Source organism: Corvus kubaryi, unplaced genomic scaffold (assembly GCF_017639235.1).
Source record: "Corvus kubaryi isolate FWS band 111438036 unplaced genomic scaffold, C.kubaryi_AGA036_p1.0 37397, whole genome shotgun sequence".
Taxonomy (NCBI): domain Eukaryota; kingdom Metazoa; phylum Chordata; class Aves; order Passeriformes; family Corvidae; genus Corvus; species Corvus kubaryi.
Window position 1 is genome coordinate 2,644,235 of NW_024581136.1, and position 17,437 is coordinate 2,661,671.

At 38.4% G+C, this 17,437-nt stretch overlaps 1 protein-coding gene across 1 annotated transcript in view; it reads right to left on the minus strand.

Moving 5' to 3' along the window:
* Positions 1–1,216: 1,216 nt before the first annotated feature.
* SLC25A36 (solute carrier family 25 member 36) overlaps positions 1,217–17,437 on the minus strand; it is a 30,309-nt gene continuing 14,088 nt past the window's right edge. The window contains exons 4-7 of the mRNA XM_042041772.1: positions 15,237–15,337; positions 7,757–7,823; positions 5,964–6,253; positions 1,217–5,256 (exon numbers count right to left, since the gene is read on the minus strand). Coding sequence (XP_041897706.1) covers positions 5,063–5,256; positions 5,964–6,253; positions 7,757–7,823; positions 15,237–15,337 — 652 coding nt within the window. The 3' untranslated portion in view covers positions 1,217–5,062. The remainder of the gene's footprint in view (positions 5,257–5,963; positions 6,254–7,756; positions 7,824–15,236; positions 15,338–17,437) is intronic.

Genomic DNA, 17,437 nt, shown 5'->3' on the forward strand with positions numbered 1-17,437 from the left:
CACAGTGGATGGCAGCAGCACATACTAGATGAGTGTTTGTCTTTGGAAGTACATTTTATTTTAGTGTAAGTGCATTAGCAAATTCAAGGGCTATCCTTTGTGAAAGACATCACTGTCAAGCCTCACATGCTTTAAGGCTGCATCTCTGTCAGACTGCACTGCTGCATTAATGCCAAGTCATAACCAATTAGCACTGCAAATACAACTTCATTTTACACACAACCTTTCTGACCATGGCAAACTCAACATAACCCCTCTAGCAGAAGCGGTTGTAAAGCAGTATGAACATCAAAACATCCCCACAGACTTACCCTGAGCTCTGCCCTGCCAGATTGCCTCCTTTGGAGGGTAAAGTGAAAGATCAATTACAGATGATTCCAGCTACGCCAGTTAGAGGCACAGTTTCAGATGTGTCACGGATAAGCACACTGGTTGCCTGTACTGGCTCCAGAGGACTGATCACCTCTAAGCCTGGCTGGCCTGGGAGCTAGACAGTACAGCAAGGTAAAGGGCAATTCACATTAACACCTACCAAAAGAAAAAAGTTATCACAGATGTGCTGATTTAATGCAAGTTTTCAAGTAGCTTTGAATAGCTGTAAGAATCAAATCAGACATCCAGCCTGCCTCCATATTAGAGCCTGCAGAGATTCAGTTCCAGAACACACACTGAGGGGGAAAAACAGCACAGTCACCAAACAAACCCCACGTATGCATTTGCAGAATGATTTGTGAGGAAGCTGAGGACAGACTTCAGATCAAGCACCAACTACTGTAAGAAAAACAATATAAATATCTAACAATGTGTCAGGTTCAAGGACTTGGTTATATTAACTCTGAGTATTTTAAGGAATTACTGCCCCATCAGTTTTGTCAGCAGTAGCTTGTGCTAGCTGGCACTTCAAATGGACACGAGTTTTGTGGTCACCAGTTCCTGAATCTCACTTGACAGACAGGACCCCGTATTCAAATCCAACTGCACAACACATACCACTAGTTTAGGTCATCCATGAATCCCTCCAAAAAGGTCGTATTAAAGGTACAATACACACGCCTTATTTTCAGCTACTATAAAATGGCACAAGATAAAATGATTCACTGGGATCTCCTAATGAATTTTTCATTTTTAATCACAACTATCCAGGCACTGGTGTGCATCAATAATAGAAAAATTAAAAGGTTAAAAAGAGCATATAGTTTAGCACAGAAGGCAACACTTGAATAGAAGCACATAATTTTAATTTGCTTTGAAGTTTAAAGCAATCCAAACAAAAAGTTAACTATATAAATACAGAGTAAATGCACATCATTTACAGCCAACTACATGTATGCAAGAATAATAGCAAACCTCACATGAGTACTGAAGTGTTCTCCATCTGTCATCTGTGAGTGTTTAGCTATGACTCTGAGGGCATAGTTATGTTCACATATGCAGGGTAGGCAGACTCTTAAATAGAAGAACTGAAAAAACTTACATAACTCAGTCTTAACAGACAGAAAGTTGGAAAAAGTAGTACATTTACCTAGGCACACTTCAGCATACAGCTTGTTTTCCAAATTTGAACAGTTTAAACAGGAAGCAACATTTATAAAGGCTCTTCACTCTTTTGTCTCTGGAAGCATTCTTTTACAATGCTACAGTCTGAGGAATGTTACAGGTGTCATAAGAAAAACCGAACAGCAGAAACTGCCATTAACAAACAAACAATCCGCTGTCATTAACATCTCAATCAGCATGGGAAGATGCGGAGTGCGTTATGTAAACAAATAACATAGGGCCAGCGTTAATGGATGAGTGGACAGGCGACCTCTCGGTTACAATTACAACAACCAGAAGATTCCACAGCTCCCTCACACTACCCACTTCCAAGCACGCAGAGCAGAAACTGGGCCAGGCACAGCGGATCTCCCCGTGCACACCTGGCCTGTTCCCGCACAGCGCTGCAGGGCTAGGAGGGGCTCAGGGACGGCATTCCCGGCATCAGTTTTCCATGGTTTTACCTGCCGCGACTCCCGCGGGCGGCGCGCCACCTGCCGGCCCCGCCGCGCACCAACCTCGGCTCCGAGCACAGCCAGGGAAATGAGGAACGAATTAACCACTGGGAGCCCTTCACAAATCCTTTCCTCTAGCACAGACAAGGCTGACATAAATACATGACATCCAAATACGAGTCATGATGACCAAGCTACTGAAAGTTTAAATGCACTGCTTTCAGCTCTGTAGCTAAAGATATTACTGAATGAAGCGTCCTGTTATTCCCTTTGAGTTTTTATAATAAATATCAAGAAAACTATATAAATAATTCAAAGATCTTTGGGAAATATATCAGAGGTAATTTTGCAGGTGCTTGTAGTTTAAAAATAATGAAAAATCCCAAGAAATTTTGGGGTTATGTTTGGTTATGTAAAGGAAGCCAAAACAATCACCCCTGAAGTTTAAAACAAAGCTGGAACACCCTTTAAAGAGGTGGAGTAATAAAGCCGATTGTCTGCTTTTAGCTGTTATCTCCTACATTCAATTGTCCTTGTTAACGTGTCCTACTTATCAACTCCAGGGGCTCTGCTTTCACCCAGAAAAGGCACACACAGTACCCAGGGAATTCCAGGGAATACCCAGGAATGGGAGACAAACACAGAACCAAGGGACAATGTATCCAAACAGAGGAGACAAACTCATGAAGCCTAGGCTACTCCAAGTGTTCACTGTATTCATCAACTCCAAAGCTGAGTATAGTCTTTGCCAATTTAAGTTTTGGCTGTGACTGAGTAATATGGATAACCTGAAGAGTGACTCACTTTCTACATCACATGAATTACAGTAAGTCACTATTCCTGCATTTATTTATCTGAACAAAAGCATTGCATCAAGGCTTAGGTCAGTCAAATACTCCAGTCTTTTCCTAGAGAGACCACTAGAAAAAGCTCACTTTAAAACACATTTAAGCACTCCTTTCACTTCTTTGAGACAATCAGGTTCACCATGGTCACACCTCAGACCATGCTATGTCTTTAAAAAGGGAACATTTTCCAAGCAGGGAAGTCAACACAACACTGCAAGGTCGCTGTACTTGCTATGAGTGGCTTTTAGAGGATGAGCAATTAATACAGAGAATTACATGAAATACTCAAATACTTTGACACTGTGTGGAGAACATGACAAGGGTCAATAAAGGAAAGCAAAGGAGAAAAAACCCAGACTGATTGTTCTGCAAGCTTTGAGGTTTTACATAGAGCCTACAGAACCACTGCCACAAAGATGCTATGGATTTACAGCATAAACTCCTGCACAGCTTACACAGAAATCGAACCACATGCTTTGTTTAAAAATCAAACTGCATGTTTCAAACACAGTTTGATTCCAGATAATCAGTAAGAGGAAGAAAAGTTATAAGCCCTAAGAAGGCCACAAAGTGCATAAGAAGTCATTCATAAAATAAAGCCATTGCACATGATGCACAGTTCAAGTGTACTGAAGTACCACACTGGAAGAGCTGAGAGCACAGTTCTGTCCATGCCAGTGTAGCAGCATCTATCCGGAGAAAGCTATTAACCCCAATTTATAACGATCATCTTCCTTGTAAGGATAATGGATGCAGACTGAAAAGGTGTCTGTCTGGAAAGCTGTAAAACTTCCCGTAACATTAAACTGCTTGACACTCCAGTTGTATGATTTTGGAAAACTCTGTAAATTATGACAGAATAAACCAGCTACACCTCACTGCTGAATGCAAGGCATTATTTTGCAATTGGCTTACAGAACAAAACCAATGCCTGAATGATCAGACAACATGGAGGACAAGGTTATACTGTCAGCTGGAGTTCAGTACACAGGCTCAAGCTGACAGAAGTGATACAGTAATTATCAAGGGGAATGCTTTCAAGAAAATCTCATTTATAATTTCTCCATCCTTCTGCACACAGCCTGTCTGCACTGACAAGATCTATCACAGCTTCAAATGGTTTCTGCTTTCTGGTCACCCTAGCCATGGTGATATGCATTTCCCCCCAGTACTCCCATATAAATACTAGTAATCCAAGGCAAGGTTTGCCAGACATTTAAGGGTAATACAACTTGTGCTTAGGCAGCTTGAAACTATCTGAGTGAATCCTGTCTTCACAAATGGGAGGCTGGAGTAGTTGAGATTTCTCATCACATTACAAATCCTTAAAAAAGGTTATAAAGTAGCATTCAGCAACTTCTTCCTTAGCTGTGTGAGTGACCTGAACAGGTTGGCAAGGAAAACTGATGATACAGGACAGTGTTTCATAGGCGTCTCTTACTTAAGATAAGTTCCAGAAAAGAAAAAGGATGATGCAGCAGGACTAAAAGTCCACATACACCAACATTAAGAGACTGATAACCTGAAGAGTTGAACAGTCAGACCCTCTCTCACTAACCGACAACACTGCTCAAACACCAAAGAAAAAAAGAACAATCAAAACCAAACAAAAAAGCTACACCAGGTATCACCTTTTGTAGCGAAGAAATAACTGTTCTGGGTCCCTGCACCATATTTTGTCTTGAGGTAGCAACATGGAAAACTTTACACACTGACTACTACCTCAGTCTCCTTATGAATCTTCAGAGCAACTAAATGGAAATTTCAGGTATAGAAAGCTACAAAAGTACTGTCTTGCCCATTCTTCCAACAGGTTACTGTGCAGTAAAACAGAACAAAAATGATGTAGTTGAGAGCAATCACTAAGAGAAGTGAATAGGGCTGCTCAGGAACATGTTTCACGTCCCCTCCCTCACCCATTGGGTCTCTGAAGATGACTCAATGGCTTTGTCTAGATTAACAGATGAAAATAAAGGAATAATTCTGAATTAAGAGATGTATGAAGGCATTCCCTATGGGGCAGTTCCCATTTGTCACATTGACATGAGACCACACAAAGGCAGCAAAATTATTCAGAGTTGCCCACAATCAACCTTCTGTTTTGTCCACAGCTGCTAGTTCCTGATACAACGTTCCTTTTGCCCACCACATTGGCATTGACATTCAGTGGTCCACTCCAGTCTTTCAATCTTCCACCTTCTTCCAGAAAGCCTTGTCACACTGCTATCCATCAAGTAAGTAGACTACAACTTCATAGGTGGACATCATGATAGCCGTGTTTGGAATCTGTCTGATCAGGTGTGTAGTTAAACCTCGGTACAGGGAGCCGTACCCTTCCTCTCGCACAAGCAAAGAGAGTGTCTGGAAGAAAGATCTGTATTTTGTTCCCTCTTCTCTTAGTCTTGTTCGTACAACCTCTGTACAAAGAAAACCAGTGAAGAAAAAAGAAAAAATGAGTGGTTACTTTCACCACTTTTAATTATTTTTCCCAGCAACCAATCAGTGATTTTTACACAAAAATCCCCCTCTCCAAGTTCTCAATCTCACAACTCCTCTTTTAAAGGAGGAGGAGGAAGACGAACAAAGTAGCAAACCAAGTATCTGTAAGAACAGAATGAGTTACATTTTTGGCAGTATTAGATACTTGACTAAACAAGGCAAATTGATTTTCTTAGCTACAATCCAGAAGAGGACAATTGCTCGGGCTTACATTTTAGCTCCAAAGTTGACACTGGTCCAGTACTCAGTTCATTAACAATGTATAGACAACTACTTTGCAGGAAGATCAAGTCCAACTGAAACAAACTAGACAGCCTGTTTCCCTAGAAGGGGGACAAGAATTTGCTGGCAAATTATGGAAAATTGCTGAGTATATGGAAAGATTCCAACTGAAAAAGTACCTCTTTGAGTACCTTGGGCCATACCCTGGCAAAATACACACTGCCTATGAAAAGGCCCTGCACTTCCATTTCTGAATACTATACTCATGTTGACCTGCTAAATCTGGTATTTAGACAGGGAAGTATTTTGTGAGCAAGTAAACCAAAGTTGGCTACAAATCTCACTGAGAAGACTCCCTTTGATGGATCTGACTCAGGGTCTCAGCTGCACATGTCCCACTTACCATGGGGATATGCTATTGATGTTGCACATGTTTTGGAGGTGGCAGCAGCCATCATCATTCGAACGAAGTCTGATGCTTCTTTTGCTGATTCATCCTCATTGTCCAAGGCAGAAGCAGTCTTATACTCCAGTAATTTTTTCTTAATACTCTCATAAATGACAAAGTGAATAACAGTCTCAGATATGCCCGCGTAGGAAGCGGACATTCCCCGGTAAAAGCCTTTAAAACCATCCAAGCGATAAACTTTGCGGACACACTCAAAAGCGCTCATTCGCTTTTCTCCACGATTCCTAAAAAGGAGACAACAAGTCCAATATCAACTGGTGCAACCAGTGAGACTGGAAAATAATTAAACAGGTTTGGAACAATGTTTGGAACAACTGTTTGGAACAATTAGGAAATACCTAGCACTAATGCTGAGGGGCTCCAAGTCAGATACAGCTAAGAACACATAGAACATGAAACCCTCAAAGGCCTTCAGCACTAAATGCAGGTAAAGCATTACACAGAATCCAAGCCAAACTTCACACAGTGACTAAAGAAAAAGTATCCCATAGAAACATTGAGCAGCTCTAGGCCTCCCCAGTTCTCATGCAATAATGCACTAAACTGCTTGGAAACAGACTCCCAAATGGGCTATCAATGTCAGTGACTCATGAGAAAAATGACCATTTCCTTTTGCATAATGGATTTGCCTTAATTGTTGCCTCAATAAAGAGCTCTACAGCATTCAGTGGCCAAGAGTTCAAACAGCAGCCCTCAGCATTACAGCTCTCAGCAAACAACTGGCACAGCAACCAAGACAACACTGGGAGCTGTTATTTGATTGAACTAAGCCACTGCTGATGTCAAGGAAAATGCTCATTAGATAGACCTGTTTCAAGCAGTATTTGGCAAATAAAGGCTTATTCCCATTTTGAGCTTGCTCACTGAATTGAGTTGTGCATATCGAAGTAGTTAAAATATTGTACACAGCTATGCAAACCCACGACAACACTGCATGAGATGTGCTTCACTACAGCTGCAAGGGCAGGCACATGGATTGTGCCAGCAGAGGTCTGAGTGAGTAAGTCACAGCACAGAACAGCAGGTAAACCTTCTAAGGAGTTATGGTAACTTATATGGACACATATCATATGGAATCATATCAGTGTCTTCCTACAGTTTTAAACAGATGGGAATATAGAGGTCTGTCTTCCTTTCTATTTGCACAAAATTCTATTTTCATCGCAAGTTTTATAATAAGCAGTTTCTATAGTAAATTCTGTGCCAAGTCCAGACAACTTACTGACTATCCCACATTAGGGCAGTTCCTGTATTTCTATCCATGAAAGAAGTCTTCCCTTTTTATAAGTTAGAAGTCATTGTATGTAAAAAAAAAAAAAAAGCACCACAACAACAACAAAAAGCCCCTGAGGATGTCTAAGGCCTTTTTCTAAACATTTGCTATCATACTTAATCCATATTTCAGGAATATTTAGCTCAACAGTTAAAGAGAATGTATTACTCAATGAAAATGTAAGCATATTGGTAGAACATGATTTTAATGAGACTTTTAACCTTGAATTTCATCCCAAATTTGCTGGTCAGTCTACTACAGTGCCTCAAGCATGTCTCAGAATGGATTAAAATAGAGAGAAATGATAGTATAACTTGTAGAGAGACCAGCATCAACTTTCCAAATTTGCAATGTTGAATGTTTAAGAATTCGTTCTCTTTTGGGATGCAGAACAGATTAACAACACTTGAGTACAATCTTATCAGAGCAGTGAGGTTTCCCATTGCCACTTTACCTCGCATCAAGCTGCAATCGTGTCTTTACCAACCAAATGGGATTAGTTGTTGTGATCGCAGTAAAGCCTAAAAAATGTAAAAAGAACAAAATTAGATGTGATAATATCACAGGAACAGCTGCATCTAAGCTCCAAATGCACACAGTAAGGTACAGTGGATGCAAAAACTCGGACTATACTGACTTTTCCAAAGTCCCCATTTTACTGACATTTTGTCAATCCATACAGCCAATAAACACTTAGATTGTTTTTAAATTTTACATTAATATTGAGTAAGTTTCATTCTTAGCAAGAGATGCCCCATATAAAATAAGCCAAATTAAGTACAGTTCTCTGCCTATCTAATACCAACCCTGTTTTGACACCACAGAACACCAATGCCAACTAGACAAATATCAGCCAATTGGACAAAAATGTCAATAAGAGTTGCAGAGACAGCAATAGCAATTTGAAATGCTATAAAACATTGTCTCAATTTACTCTGTTACCTGAAATACAATCCGAGTTTAAAAGCATGCAGACTGAATAAATACTACTTTTGGTGCAGTTAAAAGGCATTTATTACTGTAAATTAAGAGACCTTTTAATACTGAACTATAAAGAGCAGTTAAATTTGAGTGCTAATCTTTTATTTAGTATTCAAAGCAGAGATTGTTGGCTGGCCTTGGAATACTTTTACAAGCATATGAGTGTTTAAATTGTTAAAGTAAATACTATGACTTCTAACTGTTCAGACAGACAGCAACTACTCAGGCTTGCATAAGGGCCAAGGGTTAAAGCTTTGATTTTCAGTCCACTAAAGAAAACAGAAGAAAAAAGAAAAAAGGAAACAAAAAAAAGAAAAAAAGGAAAAAAGAAAAAAAATAGAAGTAAGAATCACTCTTACTTCTGCACAACTGTGGGGAGAGAGAGAGAGAGAGAGAGAGAGAGAGAGAGAAAGCAGAGTGAAAGGCAGCTCTGAAAAAAAGTAAAACTTAAAAAATCATCTCGAGCTGTAATACCACACATGCACCATCAATGAGGTGTCATGTCTGCAGGAGAGAATAGGAAAAAGGAAAAGCTGGAACATGGCCAGGCAAGAGATGATAAATTTAGACACTTGCTCTCTGACACACATGGCTGGTATATCACTACAACGACATGCTGCTCTCCTGCATGGGGACAGACTGGGGGTGTGGGGAAGGACAGAGTTACCTCAGTCAGTGCTTTGCTGGGGTATGGTACTTATCCAGCAACAGGCTATTGATAAGCTCGTTTATCAGATCAGTAACAGCTCACGCCAACAGATTTAGCAGAACTGGTTGCATACATCTTACTCCTGTTCAATCACAATCTAGGTTTACATTGCACACAAAGGTCTGCAATACTTGGAAATGCCAGGGGATCTTAACTGTTCTAAGGTTTGATCTGTGCCCACCCCCAAAGCTTAAACAGGTCATTATGGTTTTCAGTTCAAGCTCTGAAAAAAAATTACCAGATTTGGCAGCTACTAAGATTGAGCTGGTTTTCTATACCAAAAGAATAAAAACAGATTGGAGGTTTCTGTTCAATCTTCTGATTAAACAGATTTTTAAACTGACTCAAACTTCTTAATTAAGCAACTTCCTGTGGTAGATAATAAAGGTTTGGAGTTGGCTTTCTTTTTTTCTGATTCACTACTCATTTTTCCTATCTCAGTACTTACAGACCGTTCATATGATGGAGAGAAATCCTAACAAGCCAAGAGTTTTATATCTCTATTTTATGAAGGTAAATAATAATGTAAAAAACTCAAAGCAGTGGGGGAACTACTCTGCCATACAAAGCATGGGATGTTTTTAAAACACCCCACGTGCAAAACAGGCTCTGTAGCTCAAGTAGCCAGAGCCTGTCTGACCTGACATTTAATGTCACAGAAACTCCACGGATTCCAACAGTGCTTGAGCCTGAGTTCAACTACACTGAAAGGAAACTTCATTCTTGCATGTTTTTATTTCTTTACACTGGCACTAATAAAGTTTTAATTGTCTTTGACTTCCAATCAGAATCTTTGTGGCATGAAGTGCACTAGAAAATGCACAGAACTGCAACAAAGGATTTGAAATAAGGTGGGGAAAAACCACTCACTTTCCCTACCAACACATCTTCAAGGAAAGACTTCTCTAAAAACCAAAATTAGTTCTTAAGTCACTCCTAGTTCTTAATTACAAATCAATAAAGCCAAAAAGCCTTTTGCATTCCTATTTAAGTTGCATGTTTTGGAATTTTGTTACTGTTAGACCGTAACATACAGTCTTTCTCCTTCATATTCAACTCAAAATAAGGGTCTCTTCAAATCCTGAATCTGAAACAGGCAACGCATAGGTACCATCAGTGGCAGTGGCTGAGTGACAGCAGTGACTGTATTCACCCATAGCAGCAGCCTGATACTTCTAGGTTGGCTGGGAAAAGTATATTGGAAATTTCCAGCAAAAAGTAGTTGGCACAGGATGCAGCCCCTACTCTACTCAAAACTGCACTCCTGGGGTCACTGTAAGCATTATTTAAATGCAGCACCTCCAACAGCAGGATCAGACACTCAGCAACATAGCCAATATTTTTCCCCAGGGCTGTCATAAGTCTAAATTGACAATTCAGACCAAAGTTTTCAAAACAAAGGGCCTTCAATAATTCAGGTTTCAAGATGAGATGACTACAGGTCAATTCTTACAGCTAATGTAGTAAATGCAGTTAGTGAAGAAAAATAAATTAAGACTTGAGTGATGCTGACACCAAGGAAAGCCCTCCAAACCATGAAACACACCATTTGGGATCCTTAAGAAGATAAATTTTGGTTTTTAAATACAGAAAATCTGTAGCAAAAATATTTGTTAAAACAAAGTTTGGGGGCTTTCAACAACTGCCATGAAGCTCCATCAATTGTTTCCTTTTTTCTTTTTAAAAGCCTCAATGATCTTTATAATGCTTTACAATGCCTATCAATGAGTTGCATCCTCAAGAAAGATTCCCGATTCATGACAAGTACAGGTAAATTTAGCAGTATTACAAACTCCTGTAGTTTTATATGTTTTATTTTATTATATTGCAGTTTCAGAGAGGATTACCTCAATCTACTTTTTCAGCTATCCCAGCTACTGACAGGTAAGATCCCAGGTATTCCTATTATGCATCATATTTCAAAGGATAGGGTTGGTGCTTTTTAATCTATAAGCCAACGTAATTGATACAGACGCATGTGAACATGGAATGATGAATTAAAAATCCAAAGTAGTAAAATAAAAACAAACCAAAAGAATAAACAGAAAGAGACAGAAAGGAGATTATATACACATACTAAAAAAGAAAAAGAAAAGAGGTCTTTGAAATAAACGTGACAACACAGAATATCAGCTGCAGCATTTTAAAGGCAGCTCTGGAACACTGGGGAAAAAAACCCCCAAAATGCCTTGTTTAACCCAGCAGGGGCTTTCAATTAGCCAGAGCTAAGTACAGTAGCAGCTCTCACTGAAAGGTATTTCCTACCTTTCCCTGAACTGCACAGAAAAAAAAAAAAAATCACTCTAAACAGAGTTAATGAAAAGTGATGTCTTTGCACAACGCACATCATCTGAGTTCAAGCTAGAAGTGCCTTCCCCGTATGTTGTTTATTCAATAGATATCACAAACCCAATGTGTGGTTCTTACACTAGAGGCTGCAAGAGACGCTCAGTTCAGTACTCACGAGGTTTAAGTTAGTCCATATTGCTGCAGGAAGTGACCTGCGGAGGGGGAGCATGAGATGACACGATCTCACTCTTTTCACGGGAGAAATGTACAGTAAATGCCTAAAATAGACACAGGCTTTTCTGTATCATAACAACAAGCAGTGACCTCATCAGACACAAAGTGTACAAATCGAATCCCAGAGGAAGGATTTGTCAATTAATTATTGGGAGATCTAACTGTTTGCAGGTAAAAGTTTAGGAAAAAAAGAAAGAAAAATAATCAAAACAGGCCACAGATATTAAAATAGATGTGTAAAATGCACTGAGTACTGAAATTTCTGCTCATTTGCAGCAGTTTAATTTTACATCTCCAAATACTTACCTATATAGCAAATTTACAAGTGAACCCTCCTCCTTCCCCACTCCCTTGAAAATATTATTCACAAAAGCTAGCTTAGTCTTAGGACTGAAAAAGCAAAGATAGATGCCTTATGAAATCCAGCTTTCTAAGGTCAGTGAACTAAATATGCATTTTATTTGGTATGAATTAATTGTGTGCATAGTACTGAAAATTTACAAAAGTAATGTGTCTACAATAAGGTGATCCCAATTATTTTTAAATTTAAAAAAAAAATCTGCATTTGGGTTGGTTTGACAGTAAAGTTCTAGAAAAAATAGCAACAGCATACAAGGCAAAGTAGTTTTGCAGCAGATTTGCAACCATGTTGTCTGATTGAGGCTGTGAATCATTAAAAAAGCAAACAAGAAAGCCATACAGGAATCAAGTATATCATTCAGTTCTCTACAGCTTTTCTTCTCTGTGGTAAGAAAGGCTGAGTGCAATGAGAAGGCAGAGCTTATAGTGAATCTGAGAATTTAGCCCAACTTGGAAATGTCCAGAAATCAACACTCTTCACACAAGCAAACACTCTCAGTCTTGTAGTAAGTTCAGATATATTCCCTGCCCTGGTTTGCAAAAAGAGAACCATGATATGCTGAGGAGTAGCTGAGTACTTCTTCATGTCAACACAGATATATTTAGGTATGAAGGGGATGTGCTCTATATGCTAGAAACTAGCACAGCAAGAAGACAGCATTCATTTCTATTTGCATAAGGCATCAGTTACTAATATGTAAATAATTCATTCTTCTTGGGATAAAACAAACTTAGTAGAAGAATCTTAAAACCATAAATACACATTTTGAGAAGAATCAGGCCTAAAACCAACCAACAAAAGAAAAAATGCTTAAAATACTATAGCTCAGCTTTTCACTCCCAAAAACGCCATGTGCATGAAACAATCCTTATTTAACAATGACATCACTCTAGCCTGAGACATGTATTAGCACGATACAAATAAACAGAACTTAAAGTTGACCGAAGTTCACTATTTGCAGTACTTTAATAAAACAATGTTACAACTGGTTTTTTTTAAAATGTATTTTTGTATCATTACTGTATTTTGCAACCTACAGGAAAAGCTTTGCAAGTGCAAATCCCACTTCATGCTAATTAGGTATTAGACTTTACGAAACAGCAAGGTCATATCAAAAAAAAACCCAACCCACCAAAAAACCACCAACAAAACAACAACCCTCATTTAAGACTGAATTACTCAACTCCTTACTGAAACCAATGGCAGCTGAAAAAGAAAAACACCAATACTGATTATTTTTTGCTAATTCTGAAGTATTTATCCACCTTGCCAATTCTGAAATCTTAGGTTCCAAAGCAAGTATTGCAACAATCTTCTGTATTAACCTGTCAGCCAAATAAGAGCTCATATTTGATCCTTCCCCTGTTATTTTGCCATTTCTTTAAGGTGATTTGCATCATACAGCAATACAAACCTTGCAGGTAAAACTGTTAATAGCTGGTTTAAGTGCATTTTCTGAAATATATTAGAATTACAAAACAAGGTTAGCACATTCCCAAGAAAGCACTGTTAATTTTAACTGCAGAGTCCTTTTCATGTATCAGAATAACACCAGAACAGAGAACTGAAATGTTGTTTGTCAAAGAACCTGAGAATTTCTGTACTGTACAGTGCCAAGACCTGTGGTGTGAACCTGCACCAACCATTCCATTTCACTTACTGGTTTAGAAATACAACTGCAGAACCTGGGAAGTGTGAGGAAGTTAACAGCCCCAAGAGCTGTTCAATGTTAAAACTTGTACACAAAAGTAAAAAAAGGCAAACAGCAATTAAGGCTCAAATCCATTTCCCCAGTGTCCTGCAGCTGTACATACAAACGCACACAACCAACCTTCTGGAAGGGAAGTCGCTACAGAGCTCCGTGACAAACTACAGCCTGAGGCTGCAAACACTCAGGAAAAGGCACTGCAGCACATCTCCATAAATGTACTTTTCACTACAGAATGAGGGCAGGAACTTCCAAAGGTGAGGAACACTCAGCACCTTCATTTGTCTTCAACTGAGGACAGACTTGTTTATATCACCCACACTTCCCCCTGCCCCCAAATTAAAGACATGTTTTATTCCCTTGACAAGAACCTGAAGACTCTTCATTTTTCTTGACGCAATTAACTGATTAGGATGAACTCTTCATTAAATCCCCTTCCATCCCATTCCCCATGCTGTTCACCTACAAACAAAAACACACACTTCTGGATGATCAAAAAATCAAACCCTGCATTGTCCTTGTCTGACTCAGGTGAAATAAAAGAGCTCTTCTTACACCTTAAAGATTAAAACCTGCCACAACATTTCATGTGCCAGAGATGAACATTAGAGTCATTTAGGTATAAAGCTAACATCACTTATATTTTATATGCTATATAAAATCTTTATGTATCAGATTATTAGCAAACATTAAATAGAAAACCAATCCTTTTCCTTACTCTGACATCACACCTCTGTGAGTCCATTCCAGATTGCTGGTACTCACATTCTATAGACTGGTTGTAAAATTTGACAGGAATTAGAAACTTCAACAATTAAATTGTCAGAATTCATCTGTGAAGTGCCCATGGCCTATAAAAAAAATATGAAAATTTGTTTTTGTGCAGGAAAGGCACAGGCAACAATAGATAAAGTGTTGCCAGCCCAAGTTTTGATTTTCCCAGCACAAGTTCATGACCATAGCTCAGTTGCCTTTAACTCCCCCTTGTTAATGATCCCAAAGCACAAAATATACAAATAGAGCAATAAATATTGGTAGCTGCTAAAATACACCAAAGTTACACTGCAGATATAAAATAGGAATTATTTCTTCAGAGATGAAAACACATGAAAACTATGAAAAATCTGCTCTTCTCTGACTCTTTAATGGTAGAGCAAGCTTCTCACAGATTGGTATATGAACAAAGGAGGGGGGAGTGTTACATATAATTTACACAAATAACTGCAGGCACATTTCTGAAAGACAAAAATAAGTCAAATATACAAAGCCGTAGCAGAAAGTGGTGATAAAAAAACTGATTAAGAAGAATTAAACCAGAAGTCAGTGAAAACAATGTTTATAGCTTACAGAGCAACAAGTTACTGTTTTGAAAGGTTACATTTTTCATTTCACAAATTTACAACTGAAAAAGCAGGCATGCAGGTTTTCTAGAGAAGACTGCTCACACACACTTATTTATCACTCAGTAGAGTTTCATGCATATAATTCTCTAGAGAGCCTGTTTAATGAGAGGCCAAGGCAGATAACCACTAAAAAGACATCATTCAATTATTGAACATGTTCTGTTTTGTTGGGGTTTTTTCCATATTTATTGTCACCTCTCATTTGCAGATATGACTGTAGGATGAAGCTAAAAAGTTACAGATCCTTACCTGCCACACCAGCTGAAATCATGTGTACCTGGGTAGAATCTGGATTGAAAATATTGTTCAACTTTTCCTTGCAGTTTGAGTAAGCAGCAAAATATATTGCTCTAAAATTAGAACAAAATCCAAGTTATGTTATGTTCAACATGTCAAAATCCTTAACAAGCAGAGCCATTAACTTCACTGACTGAAGATTATCTTGGGCTAAAGCTTCCTTCCTCAGTAAAGAACTACTCAAGGATTAACTCTTGCAAACTAGTATAGTGGGACTATACTAGGAATGGAAAAGAAAAAACTAAACATGACACTTGAATTTTTTTTCCCCCCAGACAACAGCTCCAATTATCAATTAGTGACGGGAAGAACAGACAGTGTGAAATATGGCAGTGATTTTTGTGACACTAGGAAGTTCAGCCAAGGAAGAAAAACACTAAAAAAGTTTCAGTATTCTTCAACATTAATAATAGAACAAATTTCTTCTAATGGACCTAAACTCATTCAAAGAGCAGGACAATTTGAAGAGAACTAGCAAGTATGTAGCTTCTTAAAAAAACCAAAAACCACATTCTTATCACTATAGCATTTAAGATTTAAAAGTTGCTAACTTGTGGTTATAAATATTTATGCTTTAAATGCTAGAACAGCTGTGAAGCTGCAATTCACATTTTGTTTCCAGAGTTCTGTATTTATAATAGAGACTGATTTTTGTCTCTGAATACACCATGAAAAATGTTGTAAACTTGTGCTACAATCAAGTTTGTGAGCTGGTATCAAAACAAAGCCAGACAATGTCAGCATCCCCATTCAATATTATGAAAAATGCTTGCTTTTGGTCATTAAAGCTAAAAAACTTATTTTAAGCACATCTAAACCTCACATTTCAGGTTGTAACACAGTTGTTTTATATCTACAGACACCTCTCTGCAAGAGAAAAAAATGAATGTGCCACTTTTCCCGAGCAGAACGTTAACATCATTAGCTGTGCAAACATGTTTTTCTTTATTACAAAAAAGATAAAGTGCTTGTTTTGTGGGTGTAATTTCTAAAATGGAACCTGTACTCAGTTAAGTACACTGGATGTGTTATGAAACATGCTTCTCTACAGCTTATTTAAACAAAGAGCTGATGTTAAATCCACTTAGCTAATGCTTAATTGAAATGAAGTACTGGTTGAAAACAGAATCAGCCAGAGGGAAATAAAGATGTGCTTATAAATAAGTTTTGCACACTATATCAAGCTGACATTTTTGGTATGGCGGATGGGAGGCAACAAGCTAAGTATTTCACCTGGGTGAAGAACCAAAGGGGAACAGAAGGTTTCACATATAATTAACTGAAAAAAATTTGGTTTTTTCAGCTGAGGATATTCTTCATGGAGGATAGACACTTATGCAACGGATCCCATTCCTGGGTAAAAATGTCTATTAAAGTGATATCAATATTGAAGATTTGACAGAACAGACTGGTCTATTGTACAAAAGTACAGGCTCTCTAGACTAGGAAGTGCTGACATCCCATAGGTGTCAAGAACAAAAACGTTACTGGGTTTACTTCAGCTTTTCCAAAGACTGGTGCTAATCTAGTGATCAGAAAATACCTCAGATATTCCCAAATCCTTAAAAAAGTTTGCTAAAATAAAGATAATCTAATTCCTTCATTGTGTTTTTCTCTTATTTATGCAGAGGATCTAAAGAACATTATCTCATCACATCTAAAGTTCAGTTTAGTAATATTTTTCAGAAACATCCCAGTACCTCAAACCAGAAAAGTTAGGATACTCTCCAACAGTGTGCAAGAGATAGGAATGTTTTCTCTTCAAACAAAATAAACAAACAAACAAAAGCAGGGCATTAAGTCAAGGAAAGAATAAAACCTTTGTGGAATATATTCCCCCTGCAAAAAGGCTCTTCTCCTAAACAGAGAAGAAAAACTATGAGCCAGGAAACAACTTCAAGTATCCTCATCCAGGCCTAAAGAATTATATTACTTTTACACAGCTTTTTTCTGTACTCTTCCTATGTACTCTCCTATTTTTGGACTGAACTTCAGCTAGCAGTTCTATGTAAGGATAAATTCAAACTCTGGCATGATCTGTTCCTCTCTGCCTGCCAGCACCAGCCGAGGAGCTGGAGTATTTTTGCTGATGCAGAGCAACAGACAATAGCAACACCACTGCCAACTAGATCAGATTTACATCCTCAGCCCTG